General features: G+C 34.8%; 3 protein-coding genes and 1 long non-coding RNA gene across 5 annotated transcripts; 1 reads left to right on the top strand and 3 right to left on the bottom strand.

Moving 5' to 3' along the window:
• Positions 1–2680: 2680 nt before the first annotated feature.
• LOC138128221 (fatty acyl-CoA reductase wat-like) lies at positions 2681–3665 on the bottom strand. The gene is made up of 4 exons (XM_069044411.1): positions 3371–3665; positions 3070–3318; positions 2869–3023; positions 2681–2819 (listed from the first exon to the last, which is right to left on the bottom strand). Exons 1-4 carry the CDS (start codon positions 3557–3559, stop codon positions 2681–2683), a joined length of 732 nt encoding a protein of 243 aa, XP_068900512.1. The 5' UTR covers positions 3560–3665.
• A 7679-nt stretch (positions 3666–11344) lies between these two features.
• LOC138129009 (uncharacterized) lies at positions 11345–15085 on the top strand. Of its 2 annotated transcripts, XR_011159007.1 has the most exons (5): positions 11345–12908; positions 13066–13252; positions 13318–13374; positions 13425–13557; positions 13618–15085. It is a non-coding gene; the product is annotated as an uncharacterized lncRNA (long non-coding RNA). The 2 variants fall into 2 exon arrangements; XR_011159006.1 differs by having other exon boundaries at positions 11355–13252.
• A 764-nt stretch (positions 15086–15849) lies between these two features.
• On the bottom strand, positions 15850–17856 carry LOC138128853 (fatty acyl-CoA reductase wat-like). The gene is made up of 6 exons (XM_069045064.1): positions 17457–17856; positions 17156–17404; positions 16955–17109; positions 16799–16908; positions 16063–16750; positions 15850–16013 (listed from the first exon to the last, which is right to left on the bottom strand). The coding sequence occupies exons 1-6, from the start codon at positions 17643–17645 to the stop codon at positions 15923–15925; spliced, it is 1482 nt and encodes a 493-aa protein (XP_068901165.1). The 5' UTR covers positions 17646–17856; the 3' UTR covers positions 15850–15922.
• A 23-nt stretch (positions 17857–17879) lies between these two features.
• Positions 17880–20029, bottom strand: LOC138128855 (1,5-anhydro-D-fructose reductase-like). The gene is made up of 5 exons (XM_069045068.1): positions 19858–20029; positions 18678–19046; positions 18372–18625; positions 18055–18318; positions 17880–18007 (listed from the first exon to the last, which is right to left on the bottom strand). Exons 1-5 carry the CDS (start codon positions 19912–19914, stop codon positions 17968–17970), a joined length of 984 nt encoding a protein of 327 aa, XP_068901169.1. The 5' UTR covers positions 19915–20029; the 3' UTR covers positions 17880–17967.
• Between the last annotated feature and the right edge of the window lie 33 nt (positions 20030–20062).

Raw genomic sequence — 20062 nt, 5'->3', positions numbered from 1 at the left:
AAATAAATATATATTTAGAGTAGGCGTAGACGACATACTAATTCTGTTAACAGTGTAAAGTAATTTTTGTAGGTAACCAATTATTGTCCAGAGTTACACAGGTTACATAGTAAGCTTTTTCCCAATTTCATATTGTCATATTCCGTGGAGGGGGAATAGGGAGAATGCACTACAAAAATTAAAAATATTTTCTAACCTAATTTTATTTCGTTAAAATGTCAGACGTTTTTTTTTTTTTTTTTAAATTGCCATTCCCGTTTTTATTGCCATACGGCTTTTACGGTACCTTTCCGTCGGCCGTTTTTTCAATTCATTTCCTTGTTCCTTTGCCTATATCCTTTCTAGGCAATAATAATTAGCGAACTGTTGAAGATCTCGTTAAATCTTGTCTGTGCCTCTTTACTTCCTTTTAGGCATGTCAACAAGTACGGGGTCATTATAAATGATTGTCTCATCGCAGTAGGCGTTGATGGCATACTTGAATGTGCTGCAAGCTTTATAACATGAGTGAGACTAGCATCGCCGATAGGTAGCGCTGCTGGCGGTTATGTAAATTTGTCTACTAGTTTGTCTAACGTTGCGAAGCTAGCGGCACATCCCAAATTTGTGTGGTTCTTCAACGCCAACTGCGATGGGACAATCATTTATAATGACCCTGTAGATGCTTGTAACGTTGATACTTTTCAACGGTTTTTGCACGAGGAATTTTCCTAAGAAAGTAATGTTCCCAGTCTGTAGAATAATCTCTACGAGAATAATAAATACTAGAGGTCGCCCAGCGGTCGAAATGCGACCGTTTTCGTGAAATTTTTAAGTTTGAACGTTACTGAGGTTTTTTTTTATCAAAAAGTATACCTCTATAGTTATCGCATATAATTTTTTTTTGAATTTTGTTCTATTACATCAGATGCGAGCGTTTACAAATACGTCACTATGTACTAATTTTCGAGTTATTTGAAAAATACGAATGATAGGAAAAATGAGGTATAGTTTGGCTATGCCATATTTGAAAAACAATAACGCGTTTTTTGACATTTCCTTAGGTTTTTTATTGCTCTCCTGGTCAGGTTTCGCCTAGGCTACACAATTAATTTGTCTATCTTTTTCAAATTGTATAAAATTGACAAAAAAAAATTATACAAAAAATAAAAAATGAAATAAAGAACAAGTGTGTCGTATTTTTTGTATCTATATTTTTTATTGAAACAAAAAAACCGGGCGGTTAAAAAAATTAAATGCTTTCATTGAAACGCAAAGTAGAAAAAGAAACTTTAATACCGAAACGATTCACAACATGATTAAATTTACAGGAGAGTCAAATGTACCATTTTTTCTAGGGCGTGTTGAAGAATCTGTTTGTGACAATAAAAATTTGAATGATTTTGGCACCACTGTAATCTAAACGCATTTCCGGTTGTCAGTTTTGAGTTTTTGACAGTGTTCACAGGTAAATTAGAAATTTACCCTCAAAGGTTCATTTTTGTAATAGGTAGTTTATTTATTAAAATGGTTTTTACACTTACATTTTCAATATTATTATATCTTGGCTGCCACCGAATGCCAGCTGTCTTCCTTGTCACATAACCGACATAACCTATATTTTTTTAAATGTCAACGAAACAACACCAATATTTTTCAATTGTTTCTTTGCCAACAGACTCAATCATTGTTGATCACGCTGTATATGTTGTGCAAGACTGTACGAGAAAAATTTTTGCCAGGTTTTTTTAGTTTGGCAATAATTCATAGAATGACTGAAGTAATTCACCCTTTATATTTGTTAAACAAAACATCCTATTGACAACAATAAAATTTGACCCTCCCATTCATATATTAGAAGAATATTTTTTCAAAAATTTTACAAATTAGAAATATTAAAATAAAATAAAGCAGAGCAGGGAGTAGAGCGTCGACAGCTTGAAATCTAAAAGAACAACACTGAATAATTACCAACAAGAAATTATCTTTTTTACCTCTGCAATATGGTCTTTGCTTGGGGTAAAGTACTCAGCGGATCCTTGAACCGATAAATTCTCAATGATTTTTGCACATTGCGAATTTGTTCTAGCCAGTTCACTTTAGTCAAATCAAAACAGAACAATTCTCGATCCGCCTCGTCCATTTTATTCCACAATTCCCTAACATTTTTATTTGAATACGGCCAACTCCTTGTGGAGAAATAAGCGAAATTGTGCATTGCATTGTTAATTTTTCTCATTCTGGAGAAGAACTGTGGCTTCTTGAAGCAGAGCAGACTAATTAAATCCATCAGAAGTGCTGGTACAAAGTGGTACCAAAATGTCCAAAGTTTAAACTCATCCAAGCTATCGACAAGCTTCAACCTCGGCGCCCACGCAGCGTTGCTCAAAGGATAACGAGTCAAATGCAGAGAACAGTATGCATTGAAGTCGTAAACATTGATTGGATTGTCGTTGGATGAGATGTAATTGTAAACAGGAACTTTTGTGTTTTTATTGGTTACGTCCCAAGCACTTGCTATGAGTGCTGCTATTGTCATGTCGACCGGAACAACCTCTATCTTATGGTGGTAGTCGCACACGAATAGTCGACTATATCCTAAAGCTGCGAAGGCAATCAGGTTGCAAGGAGCTCCCAAGGAATCCTTCCAGAATTTAATTGGTTCCATACAAGAAGATATCACTAGAAATGTCCGTCTTCCTTATTTTATCAAAACATTTCGATATCTACCTGCTCCTGGTCGAAAAATTCCAACTGGTAGATCTTCAGAATTATCTTTCACCAACACCTCAGACAGTGCTTTGGTGAAGGTGTAGGTATTAGGCCACGAATCTATTATACTTGATTTTCATTATGGTAAAGTGTGTACAATTTTTTTTTTTCACTTACTCAGCAGTTTTGCTGTGCGCTTCTTCCCACGACATGTCTTCCAACATGGCTTCCACTTTTTTATAGTGTAAAGGACAATCGTACACGATTTCGTCGATTTCACCTTCGTGGTTTCTTTGCCAATTGCAATATGCAGTAGAGACGTAAACAAACGACTAGAAATGTTTTGAGTGGATCATGACAGTATATGTTTTATATTACCTTTAAATGACGACATTCCTTGCAGAACGACAACACATTCTCTGTCCCCTTCACGTTGATATTGAAAGCTGTTTTAATATTTTCATCGAAATTCACAGTTGCGGCAACATGAAAGACGACGTTGATTTTCGAGAGTAGCTCTTCACGACACTTCAGGGGTAAATTCAAATTGATTTTTGTGTGGTCACCGTCTAGAAAAACCACACGGGTTTTGAAATCTGGACGTTCGATCTTCACCCTAGCGAAGAGCTAAGAAAATCTTCTTTGACAATAATTGTCAAATTATATTTCACATATTTACCGGAGTGTTGAAGATCTCGTCGAATCTTGTCTGTGCGTTTTCGCCTTTCTTCGAACGTGTCAACACATAGATGCTTGCAACGTCGGTACTTCTCAACAGTTTTTCCACGAGGACTTTGCCTAAGAAACCGGTACCTCCTGTTACAAAAATATTCTGGTTGTTGTAGAAGTTGTTAATTGCGGATTGCATCGTTAACTCTTTCTTTGACAAAAGTGTGGCGAGTGTGTCTCGTCGACTCAAAAGATCTACTTGAAGGAGCTGATCTTTTATACATTATCGTTTTATATTTTTTCGTGAAAAAAAGATTCCCAGCTCAAAGTTTGCAACTGATGACTTTCATAATTAAATTAATTTATTTTTCCTTGTAAGTAATTAATAACAAGTGGAGAATTGAGTCAAGTAAACAATTTCCGAGAAAGTGCTATGAAGTAAGATTAAATGATTTTATAAAAATTAAGGATATTGTTTTAAATTGAAATAAATAACAATTTTAGTGTACTCAATGGAAAACAGTCATTTTACTATGTATAGTTGAATTTTTTTAATAAACAATTGTCAAAACGTTGGTATGAGCCAAACTGTGATTTTCATGATAATACGATTGGTCACATTGAGTGTCAAAATTTTTTATGTAACTGAGCCTGCGCCCTAACGAGCGAGAGTTTATTTCAAATTCGAAAAGGTTTCTCCTGATTTCTCATTAAATTTGTTTTGAAAATGAATTCACGGAAGAAAGGTTCGGGAAGTGAAGTGAACATAACCTTAACCATGATTTGGTGTCAAATTGTTATACAGCTGGTCCATATGTCCAAATTTTAGGGTGGTACAGTATGGTTTTTTACTTCATTTTGACACTGACAATTGTTTATTAAAAAAATTTCATTATAGGTAGAAATCAATAAAGAAAAGTGCCACTTTCCTTGTTTGCAACAAGCAACACTTTACTCATTAGCAACGCAGTAACACATTTTTTTTAAACGACTTATCCACGTGAAGTATCAATGGAAAGGAAGTTCTTCGTTGATGTGTTGACGCTTGAAGTTGACGAAATGTTCTCTTGATTCAGACCGCTGCAAATCGTCTTTGAAATTTGAATTTTGTTTTGAACAAGTAACAAATATAAAATACAGGGTGTACCAAAATGACCGCACCAACTACTTGTAATCGTATAAAGTAAAATTAGAGTAACATGATAAAAAATAATACAAATATTCTCCTGATGCTGTTTTGTTTTTTCTTATTTTTCCAGGTTTTGATTTCTTTTGTTTACATTTAAAAGCACATGATTAATTGACTAAGATTTAATTAAAAATTGTGTAACAAATTTTTTTTTCCATTATCAATGGATTTTAGTGGTTTTGGTTCATTGAAAATAGTTAGGAAAGATGGCAATTGAATCACTAGTGAGGAAATAATATTTTCTCACTAGTGAGCAAAGTAAATGTTTTGGGAGTTTGTGGATAGTGGGCGCCAAATATGTTGTACTGAAAGTTTTTTAATCTGTTTTTAAAATACTTTCTGAACATTAGTAACTAAAACTTGTCTTATTTTTGACTTATTTAAATTTGTAACCTGTTATTTAGATTTCAATTGACGAAAAAACGTGAAATTGCTTGGGGTAAACTTCTGGGAAAATTCATCCTAAATGCATTGTATGTTGGTATCATTGATTAGATATAGATACTTGTCTCTCGGCTTCGTAGATAGTAAATTTGAAGTCGCTGGTTTACTCGTAACTACGCATGTTTTGAAAAAAAACACAACTTTGATTAAAGAAATTTGTGTAAAAAATTACTTATTCATTCAAACCTTTCCATTGTCTACACAAAAAATAGCGTGATCTTCTCCTTAGAAAAGTGAAGGTTTACTAGCTCGTGAAAATGTACTTTTTTCAATCGGTAGTAAACCTTCACTTTTCTTTACTTGTAAAACAATCTACCTAGTATTGTTTTGTTAGATCAAATAATATTTTGATATTTAGGAATCTGATTGCTCTGTATAATCCTTTATTTCCTATCGATTATTTCACCGTCTCATCGATTACTAGATCTAGTCTAGATGAAGATAAATAGAAATGAACAGAAGAAACGAGAAACAAGAAACGTCATTTTTTGGTTTTTAGAAGAATTTTTTATTTTCTTTCGCAATATGAACTAGTGAACACAAAATAGGTAGTATATTATGAAACGAGTCTTTTAAGAAGCATTTTGTAGCACGCACGGGTTTAGGGTAAGTGCTACAAAATGTCTTATAAACGACATTATTTTTTCTACTTTGCACCTTTTAAACCATTTTTAAGCGAAAATTAACAATTTTTCAAATTTGGGAAATTTTGTCGTGGTTGGCAATAAATATCATTGTTCGGAAGATTCAAATGGCGCTATTCGACAACACGACAGCACAATAGTTCGCGGTGAAACCAATTTTTACCAAAATGTTATGGACAGCAATTTACCAGGGATTAGTCTAATTGGCCAAGACATGTTTAATGTGTGCAACAATTGTATATTCCACGGAAACAACTTAAATTAAAATTCGTTTTGACATTTCATTTTCATCCTGTCAATCTTGAAGAACATTACACTAGTCTGTTTCGATACGCAAATTTCTATTATAGCACGCAAAATGCGTGTCGTAATAGTTTTCATATAGACCCAAAGTAGAAAAACACATTTTCATGATGTATTGACTAATAAATAATCATAATCATAACGGGTTGGCACTGTTGGCAGCTGTGTATGTCAAGAAGTTTGATATTAGTAATTTCATAAAAATCTGCAAAAATACAAAATAAAACATTTGGTTATTCGAAAAGTCTAATATAAATGTCGTACGGTAGGTATTTTTCAGCGCTTCAAATAATCAGGCACTCGGCTTCGCCTCTAGTCTGAAACCTAGTTATCTCTCTGGAAAATACACCTACCGTACTCTAATAGATATTAATTTGATTGACAAAAATATGTAATTATTTTTGATCGCCAAAAAAAGCAGAACACCCAGAAGGAATGCTCGTACGAACTTGAAATTTTTGTAACATATACAGCTCAAATGAAGGAACGAATGATTAAAATTTTATCATGAACAGCGAACTTCTTGGATGTTTTTTGTCTTGTATTTAATCTTTTTTCTACTATCGTGCAAAAAGTGACTGTTTATTGTGTTTATTGTGTTTATTGTTTTTAGTGAAAAAAGTTCCTCTTGATTGCACTAGTGCAATAAAGTTTTTATTGCACGCATCTGTCAATAGTCTGCCTACGATCGTGCAAAAAGTGGGTGTTTTTCACACAACACGCACAGGACTGAATTGTTGTTTATCGTTTTCGTAGAAAAAAATGTTGTATGCAACACGTGCAAAAAGTGTTACTGCACTTGACGTGTTGTTCCACTCGCCTGAAGCTCTTGGGACAATTTTCACGTCGCGTGCAATAATCATTCACTTTTTGCCCTTGTTGCATAAATAACCATTAACAAGTAGGTACATTCTTTTGTCTCGTGTGTAGCAAAGTTAATAATTAGTGACAGTTTAGACGTTGATTTCCTTTATTTGTGTCGTTGTCATGTCCCGCGTTCGTCGTAATCAGCATTACAATCAATTAACTCCTTTTGAGAGGGGTCGAATTGTGGGAGTCCCTGAGGCCGGGTTATCTTTTCGCGAAATTGTCAGAAGATTTAGTCGAAGTGACTCTACAATCAGGCTCAGAAAGGCGTAGAAAAGGTAGTGGTCGGCCACGAATTACGAATGAACGTAAAGAAAGGCGTCTTCGGCGACTGGCTTCAGTTAACCTATTTGAGATAACTCGGTCGGTGGAGGCTACTTGGAGGGATGTTGTGGAAAGACAGGTGTCTATGCGAACACTCTGCCGCAGAATCCATTCACATGGAGAATCATATAGGATTCCTTTAACCCCAGTTGCCATACTTATCCACAATCCATAATAATAATAATAATAATAATAATAATAATAATAATTTAGGTAGAATAACTCAATAAAGGGTATAAATTCTAATCATCTAAATAATTGTATTCAATCCATTTTAAAGAACAACCGAATACATTGTTTAAAATATAATGAATATAATAAAACATTAATAGAAATCAAAGACACTTTATTACAGAAGTTAAATATTTATTCTAAACGACTCAAAAGATATAAAAATAATAAACAACGGAAATTTGAAAACAAACTATTTAGAAATAATGAGAAGTTGTTTTACAAAAATTTAACAGATAATAAAACTCAAACTAATAATGGTACACCAAATATAAACGAAATTAAAGAATTCTGGTAAAACATATGGTAAAATGAAGTTCAATTTAATAATCAGGCAGAATGGATTCCTCATTTAGAAAATGATATACCAGATAGTAATAATCGACATCATATTCAAATTAGCCTTGAAATTTTAGTTAAAAATATGAATAGTTCACATAATTGGAAATCCCCTGGAGGTGACCAAATTCATAACTTTTGGTTAAAAAAATTTACTTGTATTCATAAATGCTTACTTGATCACTTTAACGGATTTATTAGGGAACCTAACACATTTCCAGAGTTTTTGGCCCATGGTATAACATATCTGAAACCAAAAGATTCCGATACTAAGAATCCATCAAAATATAGGCCAATCACATGTCTACCTACAATTTATAAAATTATGACATCTTGCATTAAAGTAATAATTTACGACCATTGTCAGAAATTAAATATACTTAATGAAGAACAAAAAGGTTGTATTAAAGAGTGTTTTGGTTGTAAAGAACAACTCATAATAGATACGGTAATAATGGAACAAGCTAGAAAAAATAATAGAAATATTTGTACCGCATTCATAGACTACAAAAAAGCCTATGATTCAGTACCACATTCATGGTTAATTAAAATTCTTAAAATTTATAAAATTAATTTGGATTTGATTAACTTTTTATCTCATGTTATGACATTTTGGAAAACTACTTTAAATTTATCAATAAACAATACTAAATTAAAATCCGAGCCTATTCAAATTAAACGGGGAATTTATCAAGGAGATTCTCTAAGTCCTTTATGGTTTTGTCTAGCCATTAATCCTTTGACAAATCTATTAAATAGCACTGGATATGGTTTCAATATTAGACTTAATAATACCACACTATCCAAATTAAATCACCTTCTTTATATGGATGACATAAAACTTTATGCATCAAAAAAGAATCACATTTTATCTTTACTAACAATAACTGAAAATTTCTCAAATGATATTGGAATGAGTTTTGGTATTGATAAGTGTAAAATGCAATCAATATGTCGCGGTCATTACGAACATTTAGAATATATAACTCAAGAAGGAGAAATCATTAAAAATTTAAATAAAGGAGAATTTTATAAATATTTAGGTATTAATCAATCAAATCATATTCAACATTCAATTATAAAAGAAAATTTAGAAAAGCAATTTTATTTAAGAATTAAATCTATTTTAAAATCAAAATTAAACGGTAATAATTTAATTAAAGCAGTTAATACATATGCTGTTCCATTACTGACCTATTCTTTCGGTGTTATAAAATGGTCCAAAACTAATTTACAGAACATAAACATTAAAACTAGAGTTCTTTTTACCAAATTTAGTAAACACCATCCTAAATCTGCTATTGAAAGATTTAATTTACCACGCGAAAACGGTGGTAGGGGTTTTTCAAATCTAGAAGTACTGCTAAAAAATCAAATTGCTTCACTAAAAAATTATTTCCTCAATAGAGCTCGTGATAACACCTTTTTTAATGCTTTGGTTTCAGCCGATAAAGGCTACACACCTTTAAATTTAAGTGATAATATAATTTCAGATATTGTTAAGCCAAGTATACCTGACACTATAGCAAATATAAAACAGAAGTCTTTACATGGGAGATACTTTAAAGAACTGGAACAACCAGAAGTTAATATTCAGGCCTCTCATGCATGGCTTAAGAAATCAAATATTCACCCTGAGACGGAGGGTTTTATATTTGCAATACAAGATCGTGTTATAAATACAAGAAATTATAAAAAACACATATGCGGTATATAATCGATAATTGATAAATGTAGGATTTGCGGAACTGAAGGGGAAACAATTGAACACATCATTTCTTCTTGCACCGTTTTGGCTCAAAGCGAATATAAAAAACGACACGATATATTCGCTAAAATTATACACATGAATTTAGCTGTTAAATTCAATTTATTAAAGAATACACAACCACATTATAGTTATACACCAGAAAGTTGTTTGGAAAATGACAGTTACAAGTTATATTTTGATAGAACAATTTTAACTGACATTCATATTAAGCATAACAGACCAGACATTATAATTTTAAATAAACAACAAAAGCAAGCATATCTTTTAGATATAGCTGTTCCAAATTCACATAATATAACACAGACATATAACACAAAAATTAATATATATTTAGAGCTGTCCGTTGCTATGAGAATGGTGTTTAGAAAAAATTTCGATTTTACCACTTGTAATTTCAGCAACGGGAATAGTACCGCAATCTCTTTTTAAAAATTTAAAAATTTTGGACTTAGAGAACACATTGGTAGTTGAAATTCAAAAAGGTATATTATTATACTCATGTCACATCGTGAGGAAGTTCCATAACATTGACACAGAACATAATACACAACAAAGTCAAAATGCGGAGGCGAGACGCCGGTAATTATGTTGATAAGCACTGCACTATTACTTGATAGTAATATCCGTAATAGTGTATGTACTCCGGCAAAATTGCCGTGCCGCCGGGTGGAGGTGGGATAGTGTTGTTTCCTACAGGAAGCACCCAATTACAGGAAATAATGTGCTGAGAGCACGGTACATACAACTAGATTACAAGTCATAATAATGATCAACTCTTTAAAGACAACAGTCGGTATTCTACAGCGTCAAGAATTGTTTTCAAAGAGTCAAAGTGAATGTCACACCTTGTAGCGAACTGATTCAAGTTGATTCAAGTTGAAAACTTAAAAACTTCAAATATTTTCGTTGGACTTTCTCGAGTTCATTAATATTTGTGATGTATATCGGATACCATATAAGTGAACAATATTCCAGTTGAGATCTAATCAATGACGTGTACAGTAGCAATAGAGTTTTTGGATTGCTGAAGTCTTTACAATTTCTAAATACAAATCCATACGTTTTTAGAGCTTTGCTAACAATATTGTTAAGATGATCGTTAAAACTTAATTCCGTATCGAAAGTGACACCCAAATCTTTGAATTTGTAGACTCGTTCTAAACGATGTTGGTCAATTATATACGTATGTTCCTTGACAGAACGAATCCGGGAATATGAGGATACAAAACATTTAGCAGTATTCAAAGAGAGCCGATTTCGAGATGACCATTCAACAACAGCGTCTCAGTTATTTTGTAGTAGATTAAAATCACTATTAGATTCGATTCTAATAAACAATTTAAGATCATCAGCGAAAAGCAACTTTTCACAGGTAATAACATTGACCATATCGTTTATGAAAAGTAGAAATAGAAGAGGTCCAAGGTTTGAACCTTGCGGAACGCCTGAGGTCGGTGTAAAGGACTTGGATACAAAGTTTTGGTAGGTAACATAGTGGCGCCTATCTAGCAGATATGACCGAAATAAGGCAAGTAAAGAATTATCAAAACCAAACAGTTCAAGTTTTCTGAGTAGAATGAAATGATCGATTTGGTCAAACGCTTTCTGAAAATCTGTATATAGAACGTCCACTTGATATTTAGAGTCAATTGCCTCTGAAACGTATTGCGAAAAATAAGCGAGGTTGGTGAGTGTTGATCTTCTTTCTACAAATCCGTGTTGATGAGGTGAAATATAGTTCTCTACGCCTGCATAAATGCGTTTATACAGGGTGTCCCCAAAAAAGAAGACGAGTCCATAACTCCGTTATTTATCGGAAGATTTTAATTATCTGTATACCAAATTAAATAGTTGTTAATAGACTACAAAATAGCCTAATAAATTCAAGTATAGCCCCATGGGTTTCAAGGGTAAACTGTCAAAATATTTTTTTTCAAATGGGATTACATATTTTTTTTAGTAATTCTGATAGAGATTTTTATTCTGAAAACAACAATGTATCACAAGTATACACTTAAATACCAAAAATTTCACCAAAAAAATGTAAAAAACGCTACTATCTTCTATGTTCCATTTTGCGCTAAACATTGGCGGCATATCTGCGCAATCCCACATGTTATTATTTGTTATTTGTTTTTCCAGCTGCCTTAATTTGGTTATTACATTGTAAGCAATGCATTTTGATAGCTTTTCGCTTAGTGCTCGTCATTTGTTTCAAAAGTTAGTGTAATTTTTTTTTATGTGAAGTTATACTTGTGATACATTGTTGTTTTCAGAATTAAAATCTCTATCAGAATTACTAAAACAAAGTATGTAATCCCATTTGAAAAAAAATATTTTGACAGTTTAGTCTTGAAGCCCTTGGAGCTATACGTCAATTTATTAAGCCGTTTTGTAGCCTATTAACAACCATTTAATATGGTGTATAGATAATTAAAATCCTCCGATAAATAAGGGAGCTATGGACTCGTCTTTTTTTTTGGGGACACTCTGTATAATATAGATTCTAAGATCTTTGAAAAATTACATATTATGGAAATGGGTCTAAAGTGTTCGATGTTTGACAAATCTCCTTTTTTAAAAATCGGTGAGACCCGTGCTTGCTTCCAAACTGTGGGAAAAGTTGAAGATTTAATTATGAGGTTGAATATCGAAAACAGTGGTGTTACAAATATTTGAGCATAATCCCGAAGAAGGAAACTTGGAATCCCGTCAAGCCCAGCAGTCAAGGAGGTTTTAAAAGATTTTAGTGAAGATATTATTTCCTCTTCGAAAATTTGTGTAATTGAAATAATATTATGAAAATTAGTGTCAACAACTCTCTTCGTATATTCAGGATCGGATGCTAAATATACTTGATTGAAAAAAGAGGAAAATGCATCAACAATGTCTTGAGGTGAGGATAGCGTTAGATCATCAAAATGCATCGTGCCAGGTATTCGAGAACGGCCCTTTTTCTGGTGACTGTAACCCCACAACCTTTTCGGATCTTTCGACAGTTTACATTCAATGGACAACATATATTTTTTGTAGGCAGCAGAAATTAAAAGTTTACATAATATAACATAGTAGCACGGCTTAGGGCACGACGAGCTTGCGAGGAGTGCATTGAAGGATTTATGCGCGTATGCACAAAACTTGCTTTAACGATTTGTCAACTAATGAATCGTCAAATCTGACAATCCGTCAAATTTATTTCCGTATGATGTCGTGTTGACGAATAGTACTCTTGGCAACATTGAAAATTATTTAAAATCGCGTACGTATTCGCTAATGCCAAATGTTAAAAAAGTATCTCCGTTTGACGTTTGATAGTGACTATTGTGTTGTCCATTCGTTTCGTTTTTTCTGTGTATTAAACAATGAGTTCGTGTTCTCAAAAAAGGGTTAATTTTACGGAGCGGGATAAGCAGTTATTGCTGGCCATTGTTGGAAAGTAAGTACCTACATATAATACATAATTTATTAATATTCTTGCATAACCAATACCTGTATACCATACTACATACCTACATCTACCTACCACCAATTAACTATCTAATTGACTTAAATCCAAACTTATCCTAATTTAACATTTTCTTATCCATGCGTAGATATGCAAAGATAATTGAAGACAAGTCTACCAAAAATTGTGTGATATCTTCAAAAACCGCAACTTGGGCAAAGGTTTGCGCAGAATATAATGCCCAGTGTGAAACGGGACCCCGTTTGGTGCGGCAGTTAAAAGTGCTTTACGATAATTTGAAGCGATCGACACGGAAAACTGTTGCAGAAAAACATGTAAGTTATACCTGTGGTTTTGTTTGTACATACATATTTTGGTTTTATAATTATGTAAATTCCAGCAATGCGAATATGAAGCGAAATTAAAAGCGGCGCGCAATAGTGCGGCTGACGATAAGGTACTATTGAAAAAATGTTTATTTCTTTTTTTAATTTGAATTTTTTTAAGAAACAATTATTCAAAACTGGTGGTGGTTCTGCTGGTGGCTCCAAGCTTACCTGCACGCAGGAAATTTTGTTGGCGGAACTGGTACATGTAGAGCCGCTACAAAATGAGTTCGACAGTGCAGCGTCATATTTCTGTAATACTCGTATATCTGACTAATTTGCTATCCCTCCAATCCTACCACAAACTCTTTCAGCGCTCAACCTTCCAGAAGAATCTGTACCTGAAGCAGAGCCAGCACCTCCAGAGAACACTTTTCCTGGAACAAAACCAACGCCCAATCCCGAAGCTGGACGTGCTACCAGACCTCCTCATCCCAAACGACTCATTAAACGGCCGCTAATAAAATTGAGCGAACTGAAACGGCAATTTTACCAGGAGAAATTGAAAGCGGCAATATTAGATCGCAAAATAAAACAAATTGAATTAAAAAAAAAAAAATTGAATATGACCGATTATTAAAGAGAGTTTAACATTTATTAACTTTTTTTTTTAATTAACGAGCAAATACAGTGGCAATTAATGCATTTCTAACAGCGTAATTCGGATTTTGTTCGTTTTCTTCTCTAGCGTTGTTTTCTGCAACATCCTCGTCCTCGTCCTCTTCATCCAATTCTATGTTTTCCTCAATGTCTAAAATATCGTTTTGTAATTTACAAATATTGTGCAATACTCCACAGGCAACAATAATTTGGAGGACTGTATTTAGTTGACAACGCAATCCCAACGCAAGACAAGGAAACCTGCGCTTTAATACACCAAAAAATCGTTCTATGGTGTTCCGTGTTAGAATGTGGGCTCGATTGTATGCCTCTTGACTGGCATTTGCAGGGTGTAGCAACGGAGTTAATAGAAATGGTTTGCAGGGATACCCACTATCACCCAACAAAAAACCATTTCCATATTGACCAATGCGAAATTCTACTGGCAAAGGCGAATTGTTAAATATCGTACTATCATGTACTGATCCTGGCCATCGGGCTATAATATGAAGAAGTTTGAGCTCTGCATCACAAATTGCTTCCACGTTGATAGAAAAATAACCTTTTCGGTTCCGAAACAACTCGGCGTTTGCACCACCTGGTGATTGAATTTTTACATGGCTGCAATCAACGGCCCCTAAAACTCGAGGAATCCAAACATTGTTTTTGACATTTCTTCATTTGTGGTTGGCATTTTAATATATTGGCTAGACAATCTTCCTAATTGCAATGTAACCCGTTTTATAATTCGGGATACATTAGATTGGTTTATGTGAATATAATCACCAATGAGCTGTTGAAATGCACCTGTCGCATAAAATCGCAGAGTTATCAATAATTGTAAGCGGGCATTAATCGATTTGTTGCGATTTGTTTTAGGTTCAATTGCCGGACCTATTTCTTCGAGTAAGTTTGCCACTGTCATTTTACTAAGCCGAAATCTTTGCTTAAATTCCCGGTCATCTAACAATTCAAATGGGTCCTCTCTATTTCTAATGAAGCGAATGCGAACGCTTCTCTGAACACGACGACGCATCCTTGGAGATGCTTCTTCAAAATCGCTTAAACTCGACAAATCCGAATCCATTTTAGCTGTTTTTTAAGATGAATCAGCAATAATTACCTATTTGTTATATTTTTATTTACGACTTACCTGTAGAAAAAATATAAACGATACTAAAACACTTGTTTTCTTTGAAATCTTATCAAAAACACAAAATGTCAAATTATTTAATTGGTCAAGCTTCACCCATTAAGTTAATTCTCCGTCAAAGGGTTTTTGACAACTTGTTAAGACCGAAAACTCGTTTGTGCATACCAAAATAAGGTTAATTAAGGCTTGACAGACTGTTAACTTGACGAATTATCAAACGCCTGACGAACAGTTAAAGTCTCTGTCAAAAATTTAACGATTCGTCAACGGAGGATTTAACAATTCGTTAACGTTTGTGCATACGGGCATAAGTGCTACAAAATGCCTTATAAACGAGATATCATACTCTATTTTTTCTACTTTACACCTTTTAAGACATTTTTAAGTGAATAACAATGAAAATTTGAATGATTTTGGTACCACTGTAACCCAAACGCATTTCCGGTTGTCAGTTTTGAATTTTTGATAGTGTTCACTGGTAAATTAGAAATTTACCCTTAAAGGTTCATTTTTGCAATAGGTAGTTTATTTATTAAAATGGTTTTTACACTTTACATTTTCAATATTTATTGTATCTTGGCTGCCACCAAGTGCCAGCTGTCTTCCTTGTCACATAACCGACATAACCTACATTTTTTTAAATGTCAACGAGACAAAATAACACAAATATTTTTCAATTGTTTCTTTGCCAACAGACTCAATCATTGTTGATCACGCTGCATATGTTGCGCAAGACTGTACGAGAAAAATTTCTGCCAGATTTTTTAAGTTTGGCAATAATTCATAGACTGACTCAAGTAATTCACACTTTATATTTGTTAAACAAAACATCCTATTGACAACAATTTGTCCCTCCCATTCATATACTAGAAGAATATTTTTTCAAAAATTTTACAAATTGGAAATATTAAAATAAAATAAAACAGAGCAGGGAGTAGAGCGTCGATAGCTTCAAATCTAAAAGAACAATACTGAATAATTACCAACAAGAAATTATGTTTTTTACCTCTGCAATCTGGTCTTTGCTTGGGGTAAAGTACTCAACGGATCCTTGAACCGATAAATTCTCAATGATTTTTGCACATTGCGAATTTGTTCTAGCCAGTTCACTTTAGTCAAATCAAAACAGAACAATTCTCGATCCGTCTCGTCCATTTTATTCCACATTTCCCTAACATTTTTATTTGAATACGGCCAACCCCTTGTGGAGAAATAAGCGAAATTGTGCATTACATTGTTAATTTTTCTCATTCTGGAGAAGAACTGTGGCTTCTTGAAGCAGAGCAGACTAATCAAATCCATCAGAAGTGCTGGTACAAAGTGGTACCAAAATGTCCACCGTTTAAACTCATCAAAACTGTCGACAATCTTGAGCCTCGGCGCCCACACAGCGTTGCTCAAAGGATAACGAGTCATATGCAGAGAACAGTATGCAATGAAGTCATAAACATTGATGGGATTGTCGTTGGATGAGATGTAATTATAAACGGGAACTTTTGTGTTTTTATTGGTTACGTCCCAAGCACTTGCTATGAGTGCTGCTACTGTCATGTCCACTGGAACAGCCTCTATCTTGTGGTGGTAATCGCACACGAAAAGTCGACTATATCCTAAAGCTGCGAAGGCAATCAGGCTGCAAGGAGCGCCCAAGGAATCCTTCCAGTATTTAATTGGTTCCATACAAGAAGATATCACTAGAAATGCCCGGTCTTCCTTATTGAATCAAAAATTTCGATACATACCTCCTCCTGGTCGAAAAATTCCAACTGGGAGATCTTCAAAATGATCTTGCACCAACACCTCAGACAGCGCTTTGGTGAAGGTGTAGGTATTAGGCCACGCACCTATTATACTTGATTTTCATTATACTAAAGTGTGTACAATTTTTTCTCACTTACTCAGCAGTTTTGCTGTGCGCTTCTTCCAACGACATCTCTTCCAACATGACTTCTACTTTTTTATAGTGTAAAGGACAATCGTACACGATTTCGTCGATTTCACCTTCGTGGTTTCTTTTCCAATTGCAAAATGCCGTAGAGACGTGAACAAACGACTACAAATATTTTCAGTGGCACATTAAAGTGCATTTCTTGTCTTACCTTCAAATGGTGACATTTCTTGCAGAACGACAACACATTTTCTGTCCCCTTCACGTTGACATTAAAAGCTGTTTTAAGATTTTCATCGAAATTCACAGTTGCGGCAACATGAAAGACGACGTTGATTTTCGAGAGTAACTCTTCACGACACTTCAGGGGTAAATTCAAATTGATTTTTGTGTGGTCACCGTCTAGCAAAACCACACGGGTTTTGAAATCTGGACGTTCGATCTTCACCCTAGCGAAGAGCTAAGAAAATCTTCTTTGACAATAATCGTCAAATTGTATTTCACATATTTACCGGAGTGTTGAAGATCTCGTCGAATCTTGTCTGTGCGTCTTGACCTTTCTTCGGACGTGTCAACACATAGATGCTTGCAACGTCGGTACTTCGCAACAGTTTTTCCACGAGGACTTTTCCTAAGAAACCGGTACCTCCAGTTACAAGAATATTCTGGTTGTTGTAGAAGTTGTTAATCGCGGATTGCATCGTAAATTTTTCTTTTAGGAAAGTGTGGTGTCATCGACTCAAAAACTCTTTTTGAAGGAGCCACTCTTTTATACATGATCGTCTTACATTTTTTAGCGGAAAGAACTCTATTTCTAGCTCAAGGTGATGACGTTGAGCCTAATTAAATTAATTTATTTTAAATCTTATTAACCAAATTAAAACTGATCGTTTTGGAAATTGGACTCGTAATTTGTGATGGGAGAAAAAATTAAATCATTTTTTTAAGTTGTTATTTATTTTTATAAACACTTTGGGCAACTTCCAAGACCTTTCCCCCTTCGAGTAGCCACAACCAGACAGATTACAATTTTCCAAATGGATAATCTGGATGGTGTTCAACCCTGCAACACTCTTCATTAAACCCAACCAAACCCACAAAAACCCTCACCCTTTAAAAATATTTAAAAAATCCGAAACCCTCGCCCTTTCACCCATTTCCAACTCTGCCATCCTCTCCATATCTTCCCCATCCAACTCAAAATCGAACACGTCAAAGTTTTCCTTGATCCGCCCAGGATTCATACTCTTCGGTATCGGAACAACTCCCAACTGTACCAGAAACCTGAGCGCCACCTGAGCCGCACTCTTCCCATGTTTTTCCCCGATTCGTCCGATCACCGCGTTGCCCAGTATGTCCGGAAGAGGGCGCTCCCTGAGACACCCTCACTCAATCTCTTGTGCGACTCAATTAAACCAAACACTCACTCGTACTGCGCAAAATAACCCTTCATTCTTTTGTTGTGGTCCGGCGCCCCTAGCGGCGAGAACGCCACGACTGTGATGCCATTCTGGTGGCAGAAGTGTACCAGTTCGCGCTGTTGCAAGTAGGCGTGCAGCTCTACTTGGAGACAAGAGGGCGCAGATCTGGCGGATTTGAGGACCGTTTGGATTTGGGAGATGTTGTAATTGGACAAGCCGATGCTTCTGGCGCGACCGGCGTCTAACTGTGCCTCCATTTTCTACAAAATGGAGGTTTTGAGTTGTTGGTGCGTGGGGGGATGGGGTGGTTACCTTCCATATCGCGGCGTGGTCAGTTTTGGGCTCGAGAAACAGATGTCCTTGTTCGTCTCTTAGGGGTAAATTATTACTCCCCGATTTGGCCCCCACTGGGAAGTGGACCAGGTACAAATCGACGTAGTCTAGTTGGAGATTGGACAGAGATCGTTGTATGAAAGAGTCCACGCGATCTTGATGAGTCCCCATGACTGGGAGCTTCGTGGTGATGAAGATCTCTTCTCTTTTTAGTTTTCCAGATTTGAACCATTTCTGAAGGGTCTGTCCGATTACTTTTTCGGTGCCGTAGATAAAAGCTGTGTCAATGTGACGGTAGCCTACTGCGATTGCGGTGTCAATAGCTCTCTCCAGCTCTTCTGGATTCACCTAAAATGCATTCACGTTGTTTTGGCATAATGGGAGGAAAACTGTCTGCTGAAGTGTCGAATTAGCTTGTTTTTCTTGGTTTGAGGTTATAAATAGCGTCAATGTCTAGTGCATTGTTGTCAGTTTTACTACTTTGCAATAGAAGAATCCTCAAACATCGCAGGAAATTCAGCAACATGTTATGTTCATTTTAATAGGTCCGCATGTCAGGCATTTTAGTGACGGAAATAAAACAGTGTCTCCAACGTTAAAAAAATAATAAATCCTTTGAGGTCAAATTTCTCAACTTACATCGATATGCAAAAAATAGCGTGTAGGTACAGTAGCCGGCAAAAAAAGTTAGCATCATTTAAATATCAGTGTCATTAAGGCATTAATTACACATTTGGATTTTGACGAGACAGAAAAGTGATGGCTAGTTTTTATTGCCGGCCATTGTACAGTCGCGAGCAATAAATTTTGATCGTCAAGGTCATTCTTTGACGCAATTGAAAATGCTCCATTGTAAAACAGTCGTAAATATAACCTATCATCATGTTGTATGACATTAATTGTCATTTTTTTCTCAATTTTTTGACACTTTGTTGACGTGGGCATAATCAAGCAGGGAAATTTTTTAAATTTGTGACAATCTAACCAAATTTTGAAATGACAGTACAACACGTTATGAAAGCCTCTTTTTTCCACTTATTTGCTTGATTAACTCGGGCTACGCCCTCATTAATCAAACTGCAAATTCGTGAAAAAAAGTATGACTTTCATAACTAGTTGTACAAATAACTATTACAGTTGAGGCCAAAAAAGTACTTACAATACCAGTACTGGTCCCAAATCCTATACTGGGTATTTTGCCGTTGTTTGACTCCATCGCAGAAAAATTAAGAGAATAGAAACACTACCTTTTACAGAATGACACTCTAACTAAAACCTTTTAATTTCTCTTAATTATTATTTATTCTTATCTCTGCAACCTTGAAGCAGACAGTATTACATAAGAGGTTATCAGCTACTAAGTA

Source organism: Tenebrio molitor, chromosome 4 (genome assembly GCF_963966145.1).
Source record: "Tenebrio molitor chromosome 4, icTenMoli1.1, whole genome shotgun sequence".
In the NCBI taxonomy this organism is placed as follows: domain Eukaryota; kingdom Metazoa; phylum Arthropoda; class Insecta; order Coleoptera; family Tenebrionidae; genus Tenebrio; species Tenebrio molitor.
This window is presented reverse-complemented; position numbering and strand designations above follow the sequence as displayed.

What these genes read in the sequence shown, in the direction of transcription:
- LOC138128221 (XM_069044411.1), bottom strand. Translation starts at nt 3,559, where the DNA reads ATGCAATCCGCAATTAACAACTTCTACAACAACCAGAATATTTTTGTA. An exon ending in ACGAGATCTTCAACACTCCG is followed by an intron (nt 3,319 to 3,370) that starts GTAAATATGTGA and finishes AGATTTTCTTAG; the next exon opens with CTCTTCGCTAGGGTGAAGAT. An exon ending in GCGCACAGCAAAACTGCTGA is followed by an intron (nt 2,820 to 2,868) that starts GTAAGTGAAAAA and finishes ATGAAAATCAAG; the next exon opens with TATAATAGATTCGTGGCCTA.
- LOC138128853 (XM_069045064.1), bottom strand. Translation starts at nt 17,645, where the DNA reads ATGCAATCCGCGATTAACAACTTCTACAACAACCAGAATATTCTTGTA. An exon ending in AATTTTTCGACCAGGAGGAG is followed by an intron (nt 16,751 to 16,798) that starts GTATGTATCGAA and finishes GGGCATTTCTAG; the next exon opens with TGATATCTTCTTGTATGGAA. An exon ending in GCAAAGACCAGATTGCAGAG is followed by an intron (nt 16,014 to 16,062) that starts GTAAAAAACATA and finishes TTGTTCTTTTAG; the next exon opens with ATTTGAAGCTATCGACGCTC.
- LOC138128855 (XM_069045068.1), bottom strand. Translation starts at nt 19,914, where the DNA reads ATGGAGTCAAACAACGGCAAAATACCCAGTATAGGATTTGGGACCAGT. An exon ending in ACCACGCCGCGATATGGAAG is followed by an intron (nt 18,626 to 18,677) that starts GTAACCACCCCA and finishes TCCATTTTGTAG; the next exon opens with AAAATGGAGGCACAGTTAGA. An exon ending in GGTTATTTTGCGCAGTACGA is followed by an intron (nt 18,319 to 18,371) that starts GTGAGTGTTTGG and finishes AGGGTGTCTCAG; the next exon opens with GGAGCGCCCTCTTCCGGACA.